The sequence below is a fragment of the Myxine glutinosa genome, chromosome 11 (assembly GCF_964187855.1).
Source record: "Myxine glutinosa chromosome 11, kmMyxGlut1.1, whole genome shotgun sequence".
NCBI classification, from domain to species: Eukaryota; Metazoa; Chordata; class Myxini; order Myxiniformes; family Myxinidae; genus Myxine; species Myxine glutinosa.
In genome coordinates this window covers 137,283,967-137,311,122 of record NC_136271.1, presented here as the reverse complement: position 1 = coordinate 137,311,122, position 27,156 = coordinate 137,283,967, and the positions used below count along the sequence as shown (strand labels likewise).

Sequence of the window (27,156 nt, the reverse complement as noted above, 5' to 3'; positions counted from 1 at the left end):
CTCATAAACTGTTATGGACAACTCATAAACTGTTATGGACAACTCATAAACTGTTATGGACAACTCATAAACTGTTATGGACAACTCATAAACTGTTATGGACAACTCATAAACTGTTATGGACAACTCATAAACTGTTATGGACAACTCATAAACTGTTATGGACAACTCATAAACTGTTATGGACAACTCATAAACTGTTATGGACAATGAAGCATTTATCAAGTTTTATCACTAAGAATTGCTTCCTGGTGATAAAGCTACTAAAAATGAGCAAAGACAACTTTGCTCTCTGCCTTACCTTGATCCCCTCCAAGAGTGCTTTTATTGCAATAAGACCACTGTTACATTTTCCGTATGGATTTCTTTTTGGAAGGCCGGAGAATACCTACCAATGATGGTAATTGCAGCTTTTAACCAGAACGACAATTGGTAGAGAGCATACCTCTGCCAGGCTGAATGGTTTTCGTTTTGTATCCCACTGATAGGCCGGATCTGTATCCAAAAATCAAATCGGATTGTTCTTTTCGCCAATCCAACTGATTTATCAAGTTTTGTCACAATCTGTCCACAACTTTTTGAAATATCGTGTTATCTCTCAATGGTGAAGAAAAATTTTGAATTTTCTTTTTCAGGATCTGGATCTTCACCAAAATCGAATCCATTTGCCCTTGTCCACCAAATTTTGTCAGAATCCTATAACTTTTTGAGTCCTGTTTATAGAGGCAGACAGACCTAGGTGAAAACATAACCTCCATCCACCTTCGGTGGCAGAGACTAACTTTTTATTTCTCTCTACATGATTAGCCCGGCCCCTGCAGAGTGAGACGTGTGTGTGTGTGTGTGTGTGTGTGTGTGTGTGTGTGTGTGTGTGTGTGTGTGTGTGTGTGTGTGTGTGTGCGTGCGTGCGTGCGTGCGTGCGCGCGCGTGCGTGCACGTATCCACTGATGGGCCTGTCTGGTAGTCTAGTTTTTGGTCCTGTCTCGTTGGTTTTTCTCTCTGGTTGTCTGGCTTTTTGTCTGTTTGGTTTTTACCATTTGAGCTTTTGTCATCAAATTTTCAAGAAAGCTTTATTTTGAGAATATGGAGAAGGTAAATTAATAATTTGGTCAAAAGGTCAACGCCATATAATATCATTAATTTCTATCTGATTGACTCGAAATTTGAGCAGGGTTTCCATATTGGGTAGCTGAAGCCTATTGCTTTTGAGGTTAAAAGGTTGAGGTGGCCTAAAATCGTCAGTTCCTTTTGTATTTTTACCTACGCGACTCATGGTGGATGGAGGTTATGTTTTCACCCATGTCTGTCTGTGAGCAGGTTATCTCAAAATGTTGTGCACGAGTTATGACAACTTGGTGGATGAGTTGGTTAGGTGAGGAGAACAAGCTGGAACAATTACATTTTGGTTCAAGTCTGGATCCAGATCCAGAACAGGCCTTATCCATGGGATACAAAATGTAAACTGTTCAGCCTGGCGGAAGTATGTGCTCTTCTGAGTGCCATTCTAGTTTTTAGCTGTTTTCATCATGTGTAGCATATGGAGGAAGAAATCCGAATACAAAGTGGACATGGACGGAATTTGCAATTTCAGATTTTTTTGTTTGTTTGTTCTAGTTGTTTTTGCAACGTTTCAGGGCTTGCTTATGCATCTGTCTTAGCTGGTAGTATCAACAATACTTTTCATGAGCCATAAGTTGCACATTTGTGCAATTTGTTGTGCAGGGTTGAAGGCGAGTCTAGATGAAGAAAAAGAACGACGCAAGGCAGCAGAGCAGCGGTTGCAAGAGGTGGCAGTTGAACTGCAGATGGAACAATCCCGCAGCACTGACCTGCACACACAGCTGGTGTGCTTCTTGGCTAACCTTTGGTCATTTCCTACTTCTTTAGATTGCAAAATCGATGCTTTTGTGATACTTCGATGCTTGTGATCTTGCAGCTCCAGAGGCCTGGTGCTGATGATGTTGAAGTGTTGAAAACTGAGCTGGTACAGGTGCAGACTCTAATGGACAAGCTGAGCTTAGAGCGAGAGCACCAATCGGACATCTTGCAGATTGAGCGCAGCAACACGGAGGAAAAGCTTTGCTTTGCACAGGTTTTTCACTTTATCCATGCTCTTCTTTGTGTTGCTTTTGCTTTTGCTGGGCTTTTGAGGCACTTTTGCAAATGGTTATTCTCTGCACATGTGAGGAATTGATGTGTTCATACATTGAGGTTTTCTGGAGTAATTTTCAAGACTTGCTCTACCCATCCCTCTTCTTACATATACCCATTCCATTAATTTTTGTTCTTTTTTTAATCGTGCACTGCTTTAATAATCTGCAATTGCTGCTGTGCTTATCTGATCATTATCTCTTTGTGCTGTGTCCATTATTACTTCCTGCCTGACCTGCTATATCGTGTGCCTTTGCCTGTCTGCTCATTGTCTACTGGGAGCAAAAGTGGAGGTAATGTTCTCATCCCACCTCTTTGCTTCGCATTTCCCAAACGTTTGTTTTCCAGACTGTTCTGCAATGCTCTCTGTTTTTGACACATTGTGGTGGTTGTGTCAAAGGCCGCTGTTAAGGGATAGAAACATTGTAGCAAATATTCATGTTATACCCTCCCCCTGGCAACAGGAGACTATCTTGAAGCTACAGAATGAGCTGGCCTTGGTTGGTGATGGGAAAACAAGTGAAAATGATGCGAATGAAAGCATCCTGGAAGGCCTACGGAGTAAGATCGAGGTGAGAGGCCAGTGTTTGTAGGCATGAGGTGCAGGATGTGTGAGAAAGGAAAAGGAAGTTGGGGTGATATACAAATGAATGACTGGAAGTGATGGCAATGGTAAATGGAATGTTTAATTGAAAAATCAATCTTTTATTTTATTCATTTATTTTTCGCTATACTACTTTCAATTAGCAATCGCCTTTAGGTCGGCCACTAGCTATGTCGCAATGATGTTTAGCTTATAAAGATGCTTAAATTAGTCATTACGCGTGAATGATGTTTGCCATTGCATGGCCGCTTTTCCCGAGCAATCAGATTGTATGTGGACTGTGTATGGAAATTGTTTACTCGCATCTTGGAGCCTCCTGTGTGATTTCTCCCAGCCATTGCTTCAAGTGTGACATGCGATATTGCCCCAGATGCCTCTGCAGCCCAATTGTGACCTTTATTTGACACACACAACCCCATTCCGAACAGTCACTCGCATTGTTTAATACTCATTGTTTCATAATATAATGTAACTCAACAATGTCGATTTTTTTTTTTTTTTTTGTATTCAAGATCGAGGCTCGTGTAAGAGCTAACAAAATGCACATGCACATACACATGCACAGATATGCACATACACATGATTCCTACCCACCCCATGTTTCTAGTCGAGTTAAATACGTGACCTGCATAATTTTTCTTTGATTTATTGTCGTGGTGCATCTATTCCCTTTATTTCTATTCCAAATTTATTTGTGGAAGGGAGAGATTGATGTCTTTCGTCAAATCCCAAATTTCCACTTCTCATGTATTTGGGTGGGGTGGGGGGGAGGAAGGGTGGGGAAGGAGGTTTATTTATGCATCTTCAGGGTCCCAGTTAAGAAAAAAAAACTAACATTTTCCTGCCGAGGTTTTCTCAGTGGTTGTCATCCTTAGACCATGCCCAATTTTTAGGAATTGCACTTGCAATTCTGCTTGTGTGCGTTTGTGTGTGACACGTTAACCCTTTGAGTATGGGATTTTTTTATTTATAAAAATACCCCCGGCACGGGATTAATTTGGCATTACGGGAATAAAACCACGTACTGACGATCTGTTTATAGGTATAGTCGATGATGTGTAGGAACGTCATCTGTACAAAAAACTTTTTCACGGGTTGCGGCACTGGACGTCATCCGTACTCAAAGGGTTAATTACCAAAACCACAGGTTCTTCTAAAGAGGGTAAACGAGTCAAGTTTTATGCTTTTTTTTCATTTCTTCCTCGCCTGTTCCACTTAATAATCTTTACAAGTTTTGTTCATCACATTAAGCCAAGCCTTCCAAAATGATTTGTGGTTATAGATGTGAAAGTCAGAGTGGATTCTAGAAAATTATACGTATCAGCAGTTCAATGGCCCCACCCTAAAATATGGATTATTTGTTTAGTTATCTTTTTTACTTTGGTGTAAACAAAATGAACATTCTGTTCAATAAAAACAAGACCGAAAGTCTAACCGGGCTTGTAAAATAGTAGCCGAGTAGCTGGGCTTGTAAAGGGTAGCCGGGCCGGGTAGCCGGGCTACTAAAAAAAAAGTAGCCGGGCTTGTAAAATATTATGAATCACAAACACACATGATTAGCTTTTTAAACAGTCGCTAATGCTGCTCTTACAGAACTGAGGGAAGATCTACTGTAATCTATATACCCCACAAGGATTGGGTTAATAACATGCTATCAAAAAACCGAGGCGAATTCCTTACTTCCGCGGTTGTTAGTACCGTACACCGCTTATCATTGATTCATGAACCATACACCGCTTCAATCCATTAACTTTGTATTTACGACATTGGGATTAAAGTGTTATGGTCATATTTACTATATTATTATTATTACTTTTACGAAATCGATACGACTGAAACGATGCACTACTGTATTAAGAAACCTGGGCTTAATTTGTCCGAAGCAGCTTGAAGGTGAGGCATGAAGCCTAAGGCCTATACGTACCGTTTTGTTGGAAGAGGCGTAACACCGATGCTTTTGGTATTTGTTGGTCATTTTAACAATAGGTTTGTGTGTGTTTCACACTGAATGAAAAACGTAAATGTAGAGCATGGCGATTGTGATATATGACAGGTTTCACAATATGTTCGGCCTGAAATAAATTGGAATCAAAATGCCAGAGTGTGGAGAGTCTGCCGCCATACCGCCGTAATGACATCAGACGTAATCACATCACCCTGTCATGTGACCAGATCCTCAGCTCTGATTGGTATACGTTTGAGGGGACATACATACAGATGGACAAACACTGTTCTCGACGGCTTTGCCCTATCTATGGGCTAGGCCATGAAAAATTATTATTATTCATTATTGCTGCAGAAACTTTGTTGGGCATTTGTATTCCTGACAACAATAACATCACTTCTGCTGCAAAGGTCTTGGGGTTGTAATGTGTGAATGAAAAGTTTCTTGGAAAAAATAAAATAGGAGAGAATCTTCCCAATAAACAGTTGTGGCCAAAAAGATTGGCACACTTGCACTTTTTTCAAATAATGCACCATTTATTCCAGAAAATTGTTGAAATAAAAAAATATTTTGGTATCCACATATGTATTTCTTTGGTTTTCAGTGGAACAACAGAAACAAGCTGAAAAAGATTACTAAATCTTAGCTTATTCCACACAGAAATCCTAAAATGGCCTGGACAATATTATTGGCACCTATTTGAAATTATTAGAAATAATTGTATTTCAAGCAGGTGATTCTCCTTTACTTTGCAATTGAACACACCTGTGGTGAGTTGCAGGTGCCTGCAATATAAAAATCACTCATTCAACCAGTTTGAATAGAGAAACGGAGTCATTCTGCTGTTTTGTGTCACCATGTGTACCACAATGAGCATGGAGAAAAGAAAGAAAACCAGAGAATTGTCTGAGGAGGTCAGACACAAGATTGTAGCCAAGCATGGACATTCTCAAGGCTACAAGTCCATCTCCAGAGACCTTGTTGTTCGTGTGTCCACCGTACACAATGTTATCAGGAGGTTTAAGGCTCATAGCACTGCAACGAACCTCCCTGGACGTATCCGCAAGAGAGAACCTGATTGGAGATTGCAGGGAAGGATTGTTCGAATGGTGGAGAAAGCACCTCGTTCAACTGCCAAACATTCAAGCTGACCTTCAGACACAAGGTACGACAGTTACAACTCCTACCATCCGTCACCAACTCAATGAAAGGGGGTTCTATGGAAGGAGATCCAGGCGGACCCCACTGCTGAGAGCGAGACATAAGAAAGCCCAACTGGAGTTTGCCAAAACACACCTGAACAAGCCAAAATCCTTCTGGGAGAATGTCCTGTGGACAGATGAGACCAAATTAGAGCTTTTTGGTAAAGCACATCATCTCTATGTTTACAGAAAACAAAATGAAGCCTTCAAAGAAATGAACATCTTCCCTACAGTCAAACATGGAGGAGTTTCAGTGATGTTTTGGGGTGGTTGTGCTGCCTCTGGAACTGGGTGCCTTTAATGTGTGCATGGCATCATGAAATCAGGAGATTACCCAGGCATTTTGGGGCACAATGTTCAAACCAGTGTCAGAAATCTGGGTCTCTGTCGAAGGTCATGGGTCTTGCAGCAGCACAATGACCCCAAACACACTTCAAAAAGCACCCAGGAAGGATTCAAGACAAAAAGCTGGACTGTTCTGAAATGGCCAGCAATGAGTCCAGATCTAAATCTCGTTGAATACCTGTGGGGAGATCTGAAAACAGCAGTTGGGAGAAGGCACCCTTCAAATCTTGGAAAACTGGAGCAGTTTGCACAAGAAGAGAAGGTCAAACTGCCAGTAGAGAGGTGAAGGAAGCTCATTCATGGGGAAAGGAAGCACTTGACTGCAGTTATTTTGTCCAAAGGATGTGCTACCAAATATTAAGTCTTTGGTGTCAATAATTTTGTCAATGCCATTTCTTTTTATTTTCTGATTTTAAAGGATACATTAAGTTTTGAATCAAAAATGAAGGTTCTGTAATATTAACAGTGAAATGCACAATTGTGGAGACCAAATATTTTTGTCAATTTCAACTTATTTTTAGAGAAAACTGTGAATTATTTGAAAAAAGTGCAAGGGTGCCAATATTTTTTGCCACGACTGTATCAAGTGAAGACAATTCTTAATTGCAAAAGTTAAATTGAACTTTTTCTAATTTGTTCAGCCTGAAGATTTCCAACAAAAAAAGTCATGAGTAGTAAATTGCTTTAACTTACAGTGCATTCAGAAAGTATTCAGACCCCTTCACTTTTTTCACATTTTGTTATGTTGTAGCCTTATGCTGAAATCGTTCAAATTCATTTTTTCCCTCATCGATCTACATTCAACACCCCATAATGACAAAGAGAAAACAGGGTTTTAGAAAGTTTTGCAAATTTATTAAAACGAAAAAACTGAAATATCACATTGACATAAGTATTCAGACCCTTTGCTATGACACTTGAAATTTTGCTCAGGTGCCTCCCATTTCTCTTGATCATCTTTGAGATGTTTCTACACCTTGATTGGAGTCCATCTGTGGTAAATTCAATTGATTGGACATGATTTGGAAAGGCACACACCTATCTATGTAAGGTCTCACAGCTGACAATGCATATCAGAGCAAAAACCAAGCCATGAGGTCGAAGGAACTGTCTGCAGAGCTCAGAGACAGGATTGTGTCGAGGCACAGATTTGGGGAAGCCTACAAAAAAAATTCTGCTGCATTGAAGCTTCCCAAGAGCACAATGGCCTCCACAATTCTTAAATGGAAGAAGTTTGGAACAACCAGGACTCTTCCTAGAGCTGGCTGCCCGGCCTAACTGAGTAATCGGGGGAGAAGGGCCTTGGTAAGAGAGGTGACCAAGAACCCGATGGTCAATCTGGCTGAGCTCCAGAGATCCTGTGTGGAGATGGGAGAAACTTCCAGAAGGACAACCATCACTGCAACACTCCACCGATCTGGGCTTTATGGCAGAGTGGCCAGACGGAAGCCTCTCCTCAGTGAAAGACACATGAAAGCCCACAGAATCTTGTTTCTCAGTCTGAGAGTCCTTTGGGTGCTTTTTTGCAAACTCCAAGCAGGCTTTCACTTCCAGGACTTCCAGGAAGGACTTCCATGAAAAACGTACCCGTTCGCAAAGAAACGGGTACGTTCACGTATAGAAACATCGATCGTGCGACCGTGGCGAATCTGCATATGGCGATCCGCGAAGTTCACGTTCAGAAAGTAGAAACGGCATGTCGTCATTGATGGCATGTCGTCATTCACTTGAACTCGATATCTCTTTTTTCATTCCAAACAACATATTATCCTTGTGCAGCGATTGGTGCAGCCGTTTGTGCGGCACCCGGGAAAACAACATCGTCACAATGAGAACAATGAACGTTATGTGAACGCGAATGTTATGCGGGAGTCCAAACCTGAGAATCCTGGAGACTAAAGCTGAAATTGTGGAAACTAAATAGCCTATTTTACTCCTGAAGATCCCAGGATTATCCACCCAAAATATCTTTGCGATCGGTTCAGCAGTTTTTACGGTACCTTCGAACAGACAGACAGACATTTGGTGAATTATAGTAAGATTTCAGCATAAGGCTGCAACATTACAAAATGTGAAAAAAGTGAAGGGGTCTGAATACTTTCTGAATGCACTGTCGGTCCATGTAATCATCTCTATCTGTCTGTGTGTGTGTCTTTGTGTCTCTTTTTATCAGCAACTGGAGAAGGAGCTCAAGGAACACGTCTCGAGAAATGACAAGCTTCAGGGTGAACTGGACGGGCAGAACAAGGCTCAGCAGCAGCTGAAAGGTGAACTTGAAGAGCAGCAAACTATGAACCAGCAGTTCGAAAACAAAAATGCTGAGATTCAAAAGAGGCACGAGGTGGGCATGCAGGCTCTACGTGAAGAACTGCGGAAGAGCAATGAGGCTAGGGACAAGCTGCAAGAAGAGCTACGGAAGATTGAAGAAGTGACACAGAATCTGCGAGAAGAACGGCGAAAGATTGAGCAGGCAAAATCGAACCTTCAGGAGGAGCTACAACGAGCCCAGCTTGGACAGAAGGGCAGCAAACATGAGGAAGTTAAACTTCGAATGGAATTACAGCAGGTAGGCTGCCTATGAGATGCAGTGCCCCTAAAATCTCAGGGCATAAAAATTGTCATCGCTATGCCAATTTGAATAGGTATGTGCCGTAGACGATTAGGATTGGCGGGATTTGTTGATGCAATTATTTGTTATCCCATCCTAAAACATGCATCGTAGCTTATCTGCAGTGATTTGTATTTACATCATACTATAAAAGTAATAACAATAACGACCATTTCAAGGAAATTAACCATTTGAATACAGTCACTATACAAGCCACCATGAGTAATTTCCTATACATTAGTACAATGCCACAGCCACCAGAAAAGGGTATACAGTATTTACAACATGCTCTGCACATCAAACCACCGGTATGGTATAAATGTGATGGCGCTTCACATGCAGTACTAAACACCGCAATAGCGCTTCGCTGCACTGTCTGTCCCCTATTGAAATTCGAGCGGTGAAGGGGACTGCTGAAATAGCCCTGCACCACTCAAAACTTCATTTATTGACAGACATCATCAAAGTGTTCCTCTTTTTAAAAGATGAGGTCATAAACAGAGATTGTAATCTGAAGTGAACAAGGTCGAGCCTTCCAGGTATGAATGTTAAAATCGCTGATCTAAAAAACATCAAATCTGATCTAACATGTATGCTATTCTGTTAGAGTGTCGGTGCAGCCGAAGCAGATTCTTGGCAAGGGTTATATACTCGGTGGTTTGCTTTTGCCTTCCCAGCAGTAGTAGGGCAGGAATTTGGAATTGGTTCATGGTGCCGACGATGGCTCGTCCGCACTTCGCGAAGGACACCATGGGGTCTATAACACCAACCAACTAATGATGGCAGATGGGGCACCCAGTTTAACATCCGTCCGAGGGATGGCACACACATTGAATCATCCTTGATGTGAAACACGAACGACTGTTTATAGCCGGGTTGGGATTCATACCCAGGCCAGACAGCTTAGAGGTAGGGGTGCGTACCTCTCAGCTGTTCTGTCAGCCCCAACGTATTGGTTGGGTGTGTGACAAGGACAAATTGATTCAATTTTGGTTCAGAACTGGATCCGCATCGCATTCCGAGAATTTTTAAGTGATTTTTTCACCATTGAGAGATAGGACCTGTCAAAGAACTTTGTTGACCTCTTGGACGCATCTCAGCCAAAAAACGCTATAAGACTCACTCAAGTTAAATATAAATTTATTAATCTCTTGCAATGAACAGGTTCACGAAGATATAGTTATACATTACAATCAACCACATGACGCGACGTTCAGCTCTCTCTCTCTCTCTCCACAGAATCGTGAAAGAGCTCTCAGTCTCTCAATCCTTCTTGTTCGAAGATCCCCAGTCCAGTTCTTCTCAGTTCAACTGTGTTCCACTCGTTCAGTTCTCCGTGGTTAAATAACAAAGAGCTCCTTTGATCTTAAGAGCATTGGCATGCAGAGGTCAGCACGAGGCTCATAGTTCCCAGACATCGAGACGTGCCCCGAGGCATCTGATTCCTGTCCAGAGCCTTATTTGGCGCTTTGGGACAGTTGCCTGGATTTGAAGAGAAATGACAAAAGCTATCCTACAGATAGACATTCCTGTCCTATTTCCAGGGCTCAAGTGAACACTCGCTATCCTTTTATGGGCAAAGATCATTCTAACAGAGGCTCCTTTATCATCTTGGCTCCAGCCCCAAGGCTTTTGCTCATTTGCACGGTAAAACACTTCTTTACACAATATCACATTCTGTAATAACTATCATATTGTTACGGACACGACTTAGATGTTATGATGGGCCGAGCGGAATGGCCGCCGTGTTCGCACAAGTTACCCGATTATACTCGAACGTTGGCCGAGTCGCGCTACGCTTGATCAATGAAGGAAAGGACACAACGGCTAGGTTAAATGACACGACACCAGGGGTACAGTTCTCAAGGCCTCCGGAGGAGGTTATATTAGTTCGGAACGTTTAGATTACAGGGATGAGAGAGACAGCATAGGAAGATAGGCACTTAGACACACTTATCTTATTCCCGACAGACCACAGATAAACGGGACAAAACTGACTCACACGGGGATTGATGGCAAGGAGGGGCAGGTATTCGATGGCTCAAGGTGCACCTTGGCTCAGGGGCAAAATCGACCCGGTCCGGTCCAAAGATGCGGGGAGGTCGCTCAGCGCTCGGAGGTCGCGACTTGTCTTTCCAAGCTGGGGGCGCATCTCCCTTCACGTCCGGTAAGTGGCTGCGTATATCCGGCGGGGAGTGACACGCCCTCGGCTCGTTAGCTCCGCCCCAGATGGAATCGGCCCGTTGCTTCTCATTGGGTGCGGGGGGGGTTACCGGGCTCCGCCCTTGACGAGGAGCTGACAGCCAGCCCCTTCGTGGTAACCCCGTAACCTGGAGCACATGGGCCATGGCGGCTAACCGAGCCGGAGTGAGGACGCCCACTCCCCGCACCGCGGCCGCGCCGCCCCCGCTTTGGTTGTAGTTGTTGTTGTTCCATGAGATGATGGGAGGATGCGGAGATGAGGTTGGGGGGAGGTATTGGGAGGTCCTAAACTCACTACTGGTGCCATACAATCACATTCTGGTGCAACGAAGAGTCAGAATTAATGGAAACGAGTCCTTAACTGACATAGACTCAGAATAACTAGCAAGATGTCCGAAAGTTGTCTACGTGAGATGCGGTGGACCTGGGCACGACATTTAATGGGGGAAAAAGGGGAAGGTCGGTTCTATAGAGTGTTGTTTACAGACAATGGGACTAGGGAATGGGGGATTGGGGAGTATTGGGGAAATAGGGGAATATTTACAAGCGGATATGGAGGCCAAATCCCATATCCGCAACAATATGTAATAACTATAACAGCTGTCAATATATGTGAATATTTTATTATTCCACAGTCCCTGATTTTTTTTCTTTTTGTTTATATTAACCATTAATCTAAACATCACCACATTAAATATTCACACCACAAACTTGGTAATCCAATTCCCTAAGGCATACACCGTCATCCTGGAAGAATCTAATCACAAAACATTTCTTTATTCATTGACTCTTTCCATATTGATAATGCAATCCATTTGCATAAAGCATACGACCCTTCACCTTTACCGCAATGATTTAAATTCACCATTTAAAATAATAAAGCACCTGCAACATTTAGCAATACGTTTTGCTTCAAAACAAATATTGACTTTTTGTTTGAAAAGAAGAGGAGAGGCTGATCACTCATGTTTGAAATTCAAGTATGAAACATTTTCTTCTGATGTCTTCATAGCACCTACACTATTTCGCGTAGGATTTTCCGCTGTTGTGATAGCTGGGCAGAGTCATAAACTGACCCTGCTCTCCATGCAGCATCCTTGCCACTCTTGCTGTGAGCCACAGTAGACCCGAACAAGGCTTTCGTCCAGTTGCAGTCGACTTGCCTCCTCACTCATCATGAGTATGGAGCAAGTCTTGATGTGATGTTGATTGGCCAGCAAGATGTGGAACAGGGATGCCAGATGCATCCACAACGATGTTGGGACCATGGTGTTCAAGTTGTCCATGGTCCATACCAGGAGCAACCAGCAGAATTGTGCACAGCTGTTGTGGAGGAAAAGGCACAGCCGTTCGCTTGCAGCTCCATGCTGGCTCCCCGGAAGTTGGTGAAGTAATGACACACGTCACCGCATCCCGTAGAAATTGCAGGTAAAATGTCGTAGTCCTGCAATTGCTGACATGATGAATATTCGAGGCATTCGAACAAAAGTAAGTGATCGCCTTTTCTTCCATATGTTGCAGTGTGATCCAGGCAAATGGTCACATAAATTCCTTTGGTGAAGGTAAGCATCCATCTCCAACGTTACAAAGGAGAATGTCTTCATCATTCTTTGAGAAGGAGGGTGTATGCCAAGATTAACTTCATTTTTAGCCACAAATTTTCATTCTCGAACTTCTTCCCAATTCCGTTAGCACTCCTTTTGGGATGTGATCTGATCTTATCCTTTTACTCAGCCATATCTGAATCTGCTTTCCACACACACTGAATCAGATAGGGTACATCTTATCATAAAATCACCATATTTTAACTAATCATATATTTCTTATAATGGTTTCACATTCAACCATTTGTTGTTTTCCTTAAAACATTCAAAAAGTTATATTCATTTATATGCGTCACACAAATAATATTCAAATCAGGTATATATTTTACTACTAAACTAAAAATAACATTTAAATTCGCTTTCAAATCAATATCGTTTGAAAATTAAACTCATGCGGTTATTTTAACACTACTGCAAGGAAATAAATGCATTTATTATGAGTGTATATGATTAAAATCACAAACAGGAATATCTAATTCCCAACAAATCTTGCAAACAAGCAAACTATGCATAATGTATTATTATCATAGTCCTCCCACTTTTTTCTTTAACAGTGTAACTTATGGTGATATGAGTTTCACTGATCTGATAAAACTGATGCAATTCATAACATTTTCATTATGCCATTATCTTAACTCTACTGTACTCATTTGCAACATTACTTGATTCCATCTTTTAATCTTGGTATTATTCATATCATCGTAAAATCTTTCTATCTTGGGTCCATTTTTGTTTTTATTCTCATCAATCTCCTATGGTTTATCAATTCGTTCCAAAATACCGCAACCAAAGGTTTTAAGCAAAGCTCTACCAAACTATTTCCAATGTGAACTCAAAATGCCAGTGAAACAATACAACAACAACAACATGCATTTTAAGGCCATGTTCCCTGCTAGAGCGGGGGTTAGCCTTGCGGTCCCCATGACAATCTTCTCCATTTTGCCCTATTTTCTGCATCTCTCCTTGTTAACCCCCTTGCCCGCATTTCTTCTTCCACCATCTTTAGCCAAGTCTTTCTCGGTCTTCCCCGTCCTCTACTTCCTTCTACATTAACTTCCATCACTCTTCTCAACCAGTCACTTTCATCCTTCCTCAATACATGACCAAACCATCTCAACCTGTTCCTCTTCACAGCATCAATCACAGGCAATATTCCCATCATCTTTCGCAATTCATCATTTGTCTTCCTCTCTCTCAACGATACTCCGCACATCCATCGAACCATTCGCATTTCCACCCTTTCCAGCCTTCGTTGCTGCTCTACGTTCATTACCCATGTCTCGCTCCCATAAATCATAACACTTCTCACACATGCAGCATACACCTTTCCCTTCAGCTTCAGCGACACTCTCCTCCTCATCAGCACGCCACTCAGTTCCCGAAACTTCTTCCATGCACATCTCACTCGAGCAACCGTTGCCGAGTCTGATCCACCTTCTCCATTCAGCATGTCTCCGAGGTAGCAAAATGTTTTCACACCTTCCAGCTTCACGCCGTCTCCAAGATCCAACTCAACATTTCCTCCATCTGCAGCTCCCTCTGTGCACACCTTACATTTGAATGTAGCTGCCACACTGGTTAATGACCCCCTCAGACCACTACATTTTTGATGAACCCACTCAGCACACATTGTACATTGAATGGAGTTCACTCCGACACCCTTCCTGCACACAGCACACGGCCACTTCCCAGTTCTTTCCACCTCACCACATGCTTTACCACTTGCCATCACCTTTGTCTTTCCGATATTCACCTTCAGACCTTTTGTCTCCATACATTCCTTCCACTTGTTCATCTTTTCCTTCAGTCCATCCATACTTTCTGCAATCAACACCAGATCATCTGCATACAACAACTCCCATCGTAAACCCTCCTTTACGGTCTGAGCCAACACCTCCATCACAGCTACAAATAGTAGTGGACTTAGTACCGACCCCTGATGCACTCCCACCTTCACCTCAAACTCACCACTGTTCCCGTCCTTCGTCCTTACAGCTGTGCGTGCTCTTTTGTACATTGCCATCACTACTCTGATCAACCATTCCTCCACTCCTAACTTCCTCAATGCCCATGTCAATACTTTGTGTGGAACCCTATCGAATGCTTTCTCCAGATCAACAAACCCAAAAAACAACTTCTTCCTCTTATCCATGTACTTCTCCTGCAACTGCCTCACAATGAAAAGCGCATCTGTCGTTCCTCTTCCTGGCATAAATCCAAACTGCATTTCGTCGATCTTCACTTTCTTCCTTATCCTCCTCTCCAACACCCTTTCCAATACCTTCATTCCATGCTCCAATAACTTTATCGCTCGGTACGAGCCACACTCCAGAGGGTCACCTTTCCCCTTGTATAGAGGGACGAGGGTACTCAGTTCCCAATCCACTGGAATGCGGCCTTCTTTCACCACCAGATTACAGATCTCTGTCATTCTCTTCACACCCCAACTTCCTGCTACCTTCAACATATCTCCCACAACTCCCGTCGGCCCTCCCGCTTTTCCACTCTTCATTGCTTTTATCGCTTCCTCAACTTCCTTCTCAGTTATCTTCTCTGCCGGTCATAAAACTGGGTTACTCTCTATGTTGCCATCCCAATCATTCTCTGTATTCAACAGCATTTCCATATATCTTTTCCATCTTCCTTTAATTCCATCTGGGTCGACAACGATTTGTCCCACTTCATCCTTCAAGCAACTCACCCCCATCACATCACACCTCTCTTTCGCTATCTGCTTTGCCATCCTGAATACTGCTTTCTGACCCTCTTCCGAATCCAAGCGTTCTCCGAACATTTTCCTACATGCCTCCTGCGCCTTTGCTACCTCTTTCTTTGCAGCCTTCCTGGCTGCCTTATAACTTTCATGCTCTGCTGTTTCTGCTCCCGTACCCTTCGCCTTCTGCCACTCTTTGAACTTCTTCCTCTTCTCGTCAATCCTCTTTCCAACCTCAACATCCCACCACCATGTTTCCGAGTGCCTCGGTGGTCCTTTTGTCCATCCACATACCTCACCAACGGCTCCCAACAGACTAGCTTTCATTGACATCCATCCACTTTCAAGCTCAACCACATCATCCTCTACCCTACTCAGCCTCTCTTTTAATGCCTCCCTTACTGTCACCTCTTTCAACCTCCACACCTTCATTCTCGGTTGGTACTTCACCCGCCGAGCTCTCCTCGCACCTTTCACCCTTATGTCGCAGACAACCAAGTGGTGCTGTGAAACAGCCTCCTCCCCCGGGATCACCTTTGTGTCCCGGAGGTGCCCCCTATCTCGCCGACGCACCATCAGGTAGTCAACGGTTGTCGTCGACCCACCTGACGTGTATGTAACAAGCTTATTGTCCTCTTTGTGGAACTGAGTATTACAAATCAACAAATCAGCTCCATCAGCAAACTCCAAAATCCTTTCACCTTCTCCATTTCTCACACCATATCCGTAACCCCCATGAACTCCCTCAAAACCATCCATACTCCTTCCCACATGTCCATTCAGGTCTCCTCCCACCACAACAACTTCCTCATCTTTCACGTTTTCCATCAGCTTCTCTATCGCACACCAGAACTTGTCCTTCTCTTCATCGCTTCGACCAACCTGCGGAGCATATCCCGAGATGACGTTCACCAAGAGCTTTCCAATCATCATTTTCACCATCATCAACCTATCACTCACTCTAGTCACACTCACCACACTGTCTACAAACTCCTCAGAAAACAGGACACCAACACCATTCACACCCTCCGGGCACCCTTGCCACACAAACTTGTATTTCTGTCCCTGCCTACCCTTCACCATTCTCACACCACTTCCCTTCCATCTCGTCTCTTGCACACAACATATGTCCACTCTTCTTCTGACCAAAACTTCCACCACTTCTCCTGATCTCCCTGTCATTGTCCCCACATTCCATGTCCCAAACCTCAGAAACCGATCTCCACTTCGGGCTGCACCCTGCCCATATGTACTTGTGATGGTCATGGTTCTCTTTTTGAGGCAATGTTTTTATGGCCGGATGCCCTTCCTGACGCCAACCCTCTTAGTCGTCTCTTACGACACGCAGGGATACGGTGTACCTATTCTGACCAGGGTACACACTGGGAAACGTTTAAAACATGTAAATTCTGGGGGGGGGGGGGGGGGGGGAGGGGCGTCAGCATCACGGCTGCGGTTTAAACATATTCCAACAATTTCCAAACAGAACGATGAAAAAACAATCCGGGAAAAGTCTCCAAGCGAGAACGTGGATTTGAGAAAGAAGGTGCAGAGGCGGAAGAAAACGAGATACAGGGGGCGGGGCACAAGCCGAGACGAGGAGGAGAGCGAACAAGCACGTGTCCGGGAGGAGAGAAAGAATCAATATAGAATTATTTGTCTAGGGAGGTGAGGTGAGGGGGAGAAAATAAAATAAAAGAAACAAGCAATACAGCGAAGGAAATAACCCAAACCGACAAAACACCGACGGGGGGAGGGAAGCCCCAAGTCACCAGGCCGCGCACGAGGTACGACTCAGAAAACGATTAACTACACACAAGTTTGCACGAACCACAAACCAACACCAACTAGAAACACACAATAACACGTACACAGCAAAATAACCAGTGGAAATTTGACAAAGACAAGAATGGGAAAACACTCAAACTTCGATGCCGTGGAGAGCTCGAAGCACGCCTCACTCGCCCGAGGAACCGGAAGTTCCAGTGAAACAATGATTCGAAGAATTAACTTCAAGGGGTCAATAAATTCATTCTATAACCAGATCTAATTTTCCCCATCCAATAGTTTGCCTTGCCAAATGTCATATTATAACACTTTAATAAACCTTCAAAAAATGTTTCCCATCAATAAATTCCCTTTTTACAAATAGCCATGTGTAAATTACGCATTGAACTACAATTTTCTCTCAATTTGTCTGGCCTAAATGGCCGCAAAAGTGGCTGCCAACATGCAGTACCTTTTTATCTACCAAGTAAGTGCTCGTCCACATAAGACCTCTACCAAAATGTTTTTTTTTTTTTTTTTAACAAATCTGGGATTTCTGATTACATGGATGCACACTCTCAGGACATTTCAGGCTGCTGTTAACAATCCACTACGATAAATTAATTCCTTTACCCACAATCAAATAATTAACACAAATTGAGGATATTATCCCAATCACATTCATTTATAGATTCATTATGTTGGATCTAATTTGTTTCCCTCCCACTACTATAAGGAAGAACAATAGCTCTTATAAGTCTTTGTAATATCTCACTTAATTTACCCAGCATCGAAGAATTTATTTACTATCCATTCCCCTTCTGTTTAACCAGTGACTGTGTTTAAACTCCATAACTTAATTTGGTGAATCCCATGTGTACAGCTACCACTTATTGAAACCCCTACTTTTGTAGAAAATATCCAAATAAGTGGTTTTACACCCCCTTAACTGTTGCTCATCCATTTCTATGCAACTAGTGAATACTACTGACACCAGTATGCCAATATAGGTGTGCCTGATTAACAAATATGTTGCAGGTACAGTGGTACATGTAACATCTCGTTCTGAGGTTAAATAACGTAACAGCGCGTTCATGTCTACCCCCTTGGTTTTAAGATTCACAATGCATTCCGTTTTAAAACTCACAATAGTTCAATTCAGCAAGATTTTCTTTACTATATTCCCATATCATCTATGCTTAAGACACATCCATACATACAGCATAATTTATATGCTGATAAAATTCAAGTTTATATTTGTCAAAAATCCGTGAGCAGAGTACTCTGGGAAGTCAGTGTAAGACCTCTTCCAAATTTGGCTAATTTTGTACTCCCTCATTTTTATGAAGCTCATATCCATAACTAGCTGTTATTCTCATATAAATTCTATCAAAAATGGAATCCCAAGATTACTCACAATTTTACTATTAATTAATGGCTGCTCATAACCATGAGACTGGTCAAACAAGTGGAACATGTCTTTCAATCCTGACAAATCTCACACTCTCACTATGTCTCTCCGAAAAGACCGAGCATAAAGCACCGAGCATCATAACCCAGCACATCAAATCTTTATATTCCATCTCCCTGAACAAAAGAGATAATGTTCATAATCAAATTATATTTCTATTTTATTTTACGAATTCTCTGGATATCTGATCCCATCCACATGAAACTATCTATTTCCAGACAAGCACATTGTCGGTTTCAACAATCTTGTAAGATTGACACACAAAAAACAAAAACACAAACATTAACACACAAACATACACAAACCCAAGCATTATGTATATTTGTTTGCGTTGGAACCATTATTAACAGATCAAGATGGGTGTCAATTTTATTTCAATTTCGTAAAATTTATCCTTTAATTTTAGAAACGCTAATACACAAATAGACAAAAAGTTTATTCTTAGAAAAACCCCTATAATGTCACATTGAAATTACCCTTTCGATTCCCACAATAATTTATCCAAATTTGACAACACACCCATTAACATGTCAGTCGACCACTGACCCGTCAATCATGCAAAACAATTGTCCAAAATTCCCACCTGATGATCATGTGACGCTTGTCACTTGTTTTCCAAAAAAAATGTTTTTTGCAAAGCAATCGTTCCACACTCTGTAAATTAAAAAAATTGTTTTGCTCAAAATGCTCCCTAAAACCACGTTTATAATTGGCAAATATGAGGTTTCCAGAATGAATTCCAATTCTGGATCTTTTAATTCATGTTCCAAAAAAATATATCCAATTTTGGCATTTTATCAATTAATTATTAATTCGCTAACGAGCAAAAAAATAAAAGTCATTCTTGCTTTTCAGACACAAGAAGCATCAACAGTTATTCATGTTGGTCTAATGATTTAATCTGTTGAGGCCAGTCGTCATTTGGGATCTGCAGCAATGAAGGCCTAATCGTTATCTGAGGTACCGGTAAGCACTGGTACCCTTGATCTTGGTTTGTCCTATGAACTAGTCTTCCTATTTGAATATGGACAACGACGTTTCCAGTGTCACATATTTCCACACTTGTAACATCGGTTTCTGTCATTGCCTGATCTGCCCACCTGCTCACTTGTATTGGTGGGCTGCATCTCTGGATGCCTGGGTTGCCACTGCGATATTTGGTTATCTCCTGAACCATAAAAAAATTCTCTGTACTGTTCTTTTTGGGGAGACAAATGGGAATCAGATGGGACAACTGTCACTTTTATTCCTATTTTCGAGGGCAGGTGTGCATTTATTTCCTCCAATGTATCCTGCATTCTTTTTATTTTAAATTCTAGGTCCATTATCCGTTCTTGCTGTTCCCATTTTCTGGATTCCACATCCCAATAATGGAATGCAAGCCAGTCTACTGTTAAATTCTGTTGCTTCCTGGCTTTCAATTCTTGTCCTAATCTCTCCAATCGACTTCGCTCAAATGTACCATCTCTTGGAAACTCCTTAGCATGTCCCTTTGTCCACAAATACCAATTCTCAACCTCTCTAATAGCCTCTTCACCATATCGGTCGTACATATAATATGCACAAGTACCTTTTTGTGGAATATCTGGTTGTCCTTGTGTATTCTTACAGGCTCCAATCCCCATTCTGCCTGTATGTGAATAACACTCAGTATTCACTCAATGTACCAGGTAACTACCAATACTACACTTTAGATTGCACCTGTACCCACTATCGACTGTGTGTACTGCAAAAAAATCGCTGAAATTTTCTCCACCTTGTACAGAGTAGCGTTGAATGCGCGATTTCCTAGCTTATTTCCTATAAGCTCGATTCGTACTTCCAGGAAGGATCTCTCCACCTGTTCAAACGGTGATTTCCAGAGAATCTCTCTCACCTGTGGCTTTTGCACAACCCAATCTCACAGATCGATATTGCAGATGAGCCAAATGGGTCAGTATGAAATGGGTGAATCCGCAGATCTACTCTGTTAGAGTGTCGGTGCAGCCGAAGCAGATTCTTGGCAAGGGTTATATACTCGGTGGTTTGCTTTTGCCTTCCCAGCAGTAGTAGGGCAGGAATTTGGAATTGGTTCATGGTGCCGACGATAGCTCGTCCGCACTTCGCGAAGGACACCATGGGGTCTATAACACCAACCAACTAATGATGGCAGATGGGACACCCAGTTTAACATCCGTCCGAGGGATGGCACACACATTGAATCACCCTTGATGTGAAACACGAACGACTGTTTATAGCCGGGTTGGGATTCATACCCAGGCCAGACAGCTGAGAGGTAGGGGTGCGTACCTCTCAGCTGTTCTGTCAGCCCCAACGTATTGGTTGGGTGTGTGACGAGGACAAATTGATTCAATTTTGGTTCAGAACTGGATCCGCATCTCATTCCGAGAATTTTTAAGTGATTTTTTTCACCATTGAGAGATAGGACCCAAAACAATATATAGCACGATATTTCAAAAAGTTGTGGATGGATTTGGATGAAACTTGGTGGATGAGTTTGGTAGATGACAAGAAGAAGCTGATTAGATTTTGGTTAAGGTCTACATGCAGATCCGGCCTATCGGTAGCATACAAAACGTAAACTCTTCATCCTGGTGGAGGTATGTGCTCTACCGAGTGCCATTCTGATTTACTTTCCTTCATCCTTCAGACATTGAAAGCTTCACTCGATTCGAAAACATTTGCATCCAGTCAAATGCAAGTTGAATGAAGGAAGAGACATAAACTGTGTAGAGGTAGTAACCTGATTACAGTATCGTATCGTTAAAAAGCAAAACAAATTCTATGGCACCTGCACCTGTGATACAAAGTGCACAGTAAAACATGTATTAACTGGAACGGCACTCGGTAGAGCGCATACCTCCACCACGCTGAACAGTTTGTTTTGTATCCCACTGATAGGCCGGATCTGGATTCGGACCTGAACCAAAATCTAATCGGCTTGTTCTTGTCGCCTAACCAACTCGTCCACCAAGTTCAGTCATAAGTTATCCACAGCTTTTTTGTTATTTATCGCTATCTCTCAATGGTGAAGAATCACTTAATAAAAATTAAATAATTCTCGTATCCGAATCCATATTGAGATCTTCACCAAAATCGAATGGATTTGTCCTTGTCACACACCCAACCTGTCCACCAAATTTCATCCAAATCCGTGCACAACTTTTTGAGATATCCTGCTATATATCGTTTTTTGCCCTATCTCCCAATGGTGAAGAATTACTTTAAAATATTCTACTAGCCGGAGCCGGATCTTCACCAAAATATAATCATTTCGCCCTTGTCATATACGCTACCTCTCTGCCAAATTTCGTCCGAATCCGTACACAACCTTTTGAGATATCTTGTTCACAGACTGACTAACAGACAGATGGGGGTGAAAACATAACCTCCATTCACCTTTGGTGGGGCGGAGGCAAAGATGCTCTTTGGCCATGGTGGACCATTCCAGGCTTGACAATTCGATTTTAACTGCTGTTGAAAAAGTGAGCACATATGAGATGCCACTTGCAGACACCTTCCTAAAAATCCTTCTGGACAACCAAATTACTGAGACTTAATTGTATGGAAACAGCTCAATGCCTTCCGACCCAGACTCACTGTTGAAGGATGTGTGTTCTACAAATAATGATTATGGAGATTGATGATCCTCCTTGTGCCGTCAGGTGCACAAGACTGCCGGGGCAGTCTCATTGGCTAGAGGGATCAATCCTGGGGCAGCTCACTGCTCTTAGAGGCACGATTCTCAACTGGCTCACTTTTCCAGCAAGAATATACTCATTTTGACGACCTCAGAAGGATGACAGTATGAATCCCATCTGGGGTTATTTTGACAGTTAGGGCTTGAAGTCAGGACCTTAAGAACCTAAGCAAACTATCTCAACCGCTAAGCCACCACCAAGCTTTAAAATTGCATTTATCCTCTGCAGCCAACTTGATCTCCATCTCCATCCTGTCTATTGGCATCATGTTTTGCAGGTTTCCATTCAATAACATTTTTGTCATTTTGCTGTGTTAGATTTCACGTCAGTTGTCATCACAAGTTATTAGGAACTCCTAATCCACGATCAATTTGAACATGCGGTAAATTGGAGCATTTGCTATGTAATTTCGGTGTGTAGTGCAAAGTACCATGGATGGATTTCATTCATATATTCTTGATACCTAATTGTCCTCTGCAGAAAAAGATATGCGGTGAGTTTTGAATTGAAATATTATATTTTTCTATCTGAAAAAGACGAATTTGTGTTGTTTGTTGGTGTATTTGAGACTTCACTCAACTTGTTTTTGGTACCTTAAGTTACAGCCACAGGTAAAGTTTGTCTCTGGCCTTTCTTGTTCCCTCCTAGTTCCGCACATGTGCAAGTGAAGCGGAGTGCAAGTTTCAGGCTGCACGTAAAGAGGCTGATGAGAAAGCCAAGGAACACGAGAAGCACGTGGCAGAGTTGGACCTCAAGCTTTCCCGCTTGAAGGACGAGGTGCTCAATCGGCTACTTTTTTGCTTTTACTTCATCTTTTTCCTCCTTTTGGCATTGTTCCACACAGCTGTTAACTAAATGCTGGAGTATAATAAAAATACTGAAATATTTTCCTACCAGGCAGTTAGGAGTTTTCCACTCTGATAACCCTTTAATCGTGTGTTCTGCTTCTTGTGGTTAAAAAAATATTCATCAATTTCCTCAATCTCTGTGGCAGTTGGAACGTAGTGTGGATTGTCGTGGCGAGGTACAGGTGGAGCTAGAACAGGTGCAGCAGCGACTTGTTGAGCTGCAGGCATCACACCAAACGGCAAAGGATTCTCTGCATCAAACACAGGTAGGGTGTGTGAAGTTGGGGTTGGTGGGTGATAGGTGTTGTTGGTGGGGTGAGGCTGTGGTGGTGAATTGTGCTAGTTTAAGTAGTTTCTCTCTCTTTTGAAATGCATCAATGAAAACAATGTGCCAAACTGGATTATAGCACGGTTTGTTTGCGTTCACTTTTATACTGAACATATGTTTGAGTAATAAAGTATTCTGCCAAACAAGTGATGGTTTGTTTGGTTGGTTGGGTTGGTTTGCAGTTTCATTGTTGTGGTGGTTTACATTGTTGGTCATTGTAATTGCAATTAAAGGAAATTGTTGTACCAATTCAATTGTGGTTGTTTAGTTGTTGACAATTTAAGTGACAAACAAACAAAAAAAGTTTTTGTATTTGTGATTTCAGGCCAAAGCAGAAGCTTTGGAGAATCAATGTGGTGAAGTACAGCGAAGGCTCTCGGAGGCAGAGACCGAAGGGAAGCGTGCACGGTACGAAGTTGAGCGACTCGAGAAGGAGCGACATGAGCTGTGTGCTAAGATCGAGTCTGGGCAAGGTGTGGAGGAGGCCATCTCGCAGTTACAGGAGCGAAATGTTGAGCTGCAGCAGCAGGTATCGTTTTTTGCCCGTGCTATAGAATACTTGTCTGTGTCGATCTGCATCAGTGGACAGTATGAACAATGGATTGTGTCAATTTAACGTCCGCCGAATAATTAACGTGCATCCGAGGGACGGCACATGCCCTGCCTGTGAAACACCGGGATGACGGTTTATAGCTGGGTCAGGATTCAAACCCAGGCTAGACAGCTTAGAGACTACTAGTGTGCGTACCTCTCGGCCATCCTACCAACCCATAAGCTAAACTGTCATGAACAATGAAGCATTTATCAAGCTATGTCTATCACTAGGGATTGCTTCCTGGTGATAAAGCTACTAAAACTATATTGGTAGGTTATCGGGTGCAGGAAAGGTGCCGGCCTGGTGTTGGCTTAGCGGTTAGGGTGCCGGCTTGGGATCCTAGGATCCTGAGTTCCAATCCTGGTCGATCGCTGAATTAATGCCAGAGGGTTTGACTCGTCCTGTCATCCTTCCGAGGTCGGCAAATTGAGTACCAGCTCGCTGGGATGAATGATCCCGGTGTGTACCCCGATTTAGAATAGGTACACCGTATCCCTGCGCATCGTAAGAGGCGACTAATGGTTGGCGTCAGGAAGGGTATCCGGCCATAAAAACATTGCCTCAAACAGGGAACCATGATTGTCCTGGGGCCTGCAAGGCTAACCCCCACTCTAGCGGGGGAAAATGGCCTTAAAACGATCATTCATTCATTCATCGGGTGCAGAAAATGAGGAGCGGATAACTACGTTAGTCTTTCATTGTATGAAGCAAAATATTTTCAAGTAGTAAAAGAGGTACAGTAAATGTTCATGGAGGGTGGATCGACGTATTTATTTCAACTATCTAGGGGACTGGGTCAAAGGAAACCAAAACTTTAACACAGGTTTTGTTTCCTGTTCATCCTGTTGGTATTATGGCCGATACATGTCCTTTGCAAGTGCTCTGTTCGGATAGGTACCTAGTGTGATGGGGATTGATTTATGTCTCTCGTTATCACAGTACCTGCCTGTTCTCACCTTTATTATCCACATTGTTATTTATTTGTATCAATCGTTGTGTAAATCATACTTGGGGAGAATATTTTCTTTCATCTTGTTTTTCTTTTTTTGTTCCGTCAAAATGTTGATGCCCGAAACGTCCACTTCTCCTTGCTTCTCATGGTGGTTATCAGACAATTTTGTAGCACAGAGTTGTGTTGCACATGTCCCACCACAGCTCTCTGAAGTTCAGCAGAAGTTGGTGGAGCAGGCTGCCATGAGCCGCGGGGAGCGCGAGGTCCTCAATGCCGAGCTACAAACTTCTCGTGCACAGGTTCTTGCCACACAGGAGCATTTGACGACGTTGGAGGCCAGCGTGGGACATAGTGATGAGCAGCTTGTGGCCAGCAGGGAGAAGATCTCTCAGCTGGACACTCAGGTTATAACCATATCGGAGGAAAAGTTATTATTATTTTGATCGTTTATCATTATCCATTTCTCCTTGTAGTGCGCAGTTTTAAATCTTTGAAAGCAATGAATGATTTTTATTTTTTTTGTCCATCAGGTTAAGTGAATTTTAGTCTGTGCATTAGTACTGCCAATAGATGTTTGTGTGGCCAAATTGACATTTTGGTCGCAGGTCTACAAGAGCTCCCCATGGTTGTCGTTGCTGTTGTTGGTGCTGTGGTGGTTCTTGTTGGGGGTTGATTTTTGAAATGTGCACCCATTGGTCGGACAGCTGCTAAACCCCACCCACATTTGTCGCTTGACTCCACTCACCACAGTATCCAGACTAAATAAATAGAAATGGCTGTCATCTTGGTTTTCTGATGGGCCTAAGACATCAGGCCTGTCGGCCCCTGCTGATTATGAACTGCCTTGGTTTGTTGCGCTCAATTTCTATTGGCTTTATTTAGGTCGGGTGCTCCGCACGATGAGGACCCCAAAAAAATATTATATTGTTGAACAAAAATTAAGATTTAAACAAGCCTGTCGGAATGAGCCTCCATAAAAAAATAGCATTACATAATTTTTGAACGGCCCATATTGGGGTTAAACAATCCGCAACCATGTGACGAATCTACTCATTCTGATATAACCATGGCAGAGGCTGTCATGGATGAGAGGTGTCGAGTTAATCTTTTAATAGTGCATTAAACTTCCCATTTCCAATCGGGCCTTTACCGGATTTTGTCGCAGGTTGTAACCACAGTGTGGTCATTCTTGTTTCAACATGTGAATCTTGTTCTTTTGTCTTATTTTAAACCGTTTTTATAACCTTCTCCATCAATCATAACCTCAAATTGCAAATTAATTTGATCTTCTTCTTTGTGTGTGCACGTGCATTGCTTTCTTCGATAGCATCGAGCCAAGTGTGAACAGTTTCTTCTGTCCAAGGCGGAGGTCAGCTCCCTGCAAGCAGAACAGACGAAGACCCAGCGGCAGCTCCAGGAGGCACAAGAGGTCACCTCTGTTATTTGACCCCTTTGGTCACCGCTAGCCCATTGATCCCTGAGTTTTGAACTTTACAACTTTTGTGTAAAGTACAATTGATGCTCATTTCTTGATTCTTTGCCAGGAGGTGGCCTGTGTGCGTCAAGCTTCTGAGGCCTTCCAAAAAGACCTGGAGGAACAGCGAGTCAGGTGAGAACATCTCAACAGCTACAGCAAGAGCAATGATTCCCTTTAGTTGCAAATTTTTCTTGAACTATCAAACTTCCACTAACTTAAATTCATCTCTAATTTACAAAAAAAGGTTTTTCAGCAGTTGTTTCAGGTGGCGTATGCTCATGACAGATGTGAATGTCTGTATCCCCAAAAGTATTGTTGTATTGTGAAAGGACAGATAAGGTACACTACTCACAATAAGGTAGGGATATTGGCAGGTTCTTCGGTGTGGTTGATTTTGTGTATTCATTATGTTGAAAAAAGTTGGTCCTAATTCTATGGTTATTAATGAGTGTGAAAAAACACAGCATTCTTGATTTCAATACCCTAACCCTAACCCCTATTAAAAAAATGAACTCACTCCCACAATACCCCTAACTTATTGTGAGTAGTGTAAAATACCTCCCAAATATACCTCTGGGCTGACAGGATATCCCAGAGGTAGTTTACTTACTTTTGAGCTGTCGAGTTTGGCTTTGATTTCTAA

At 42.5% G+C, this 27,156-nt stretch overlaps 1 protein-coding gene across 3 annotated transcripts in view; it reads left to right on the top strand.

Moving 5' to 3' along the window:
* The window catches only part of EEA1 (early endosome antigen 1), a 77,684-nt gene that overhangs the window by 23,895 nt on the left and 26,633 nt on the right, over positions 1-27,156 (top strand). For all 3 annotated transcript variants that reach the window (XM_068130925.2, XM_078765900.1, XM_078765901.1), the window contains 10 exons: positions 1,723-1,844; positions 1,937-2,092; positions 2,616-2,723; positions 8,421-8,813; positions 22,962-23,090; positions 23,308-23,427; positions 23,815-24,018; positions 25,240-25,440; positions 26,364-26,465; positions 26,581-26,645. In XM_068130925.2, the coding sequence (XP_067987026.2) occupies positions 1,723-1,844; positions 1,937-2,092; positions 2,616-2,723; positions 8,421-8,813; positions 22,962-23,090; positions 23,308-23,427; positions 23,815-24,018; positions 25,240-25,440; positions 26,364-26,465; positions 26,581-26,645 (1,600 nt within the window). The remainder of the gene's footprint in view (positions 1-1,722; positions 1,845-1,936; positions 2,093-2,615; positions 2,724-8,420; positions 8,814-22,961; positions 23,091-23,307; positions 23,428-23,814; positions 24,019-25,239; positions 25,441-26,363; positions 26,466-26,580; positions 26,646-27,156) is intronic.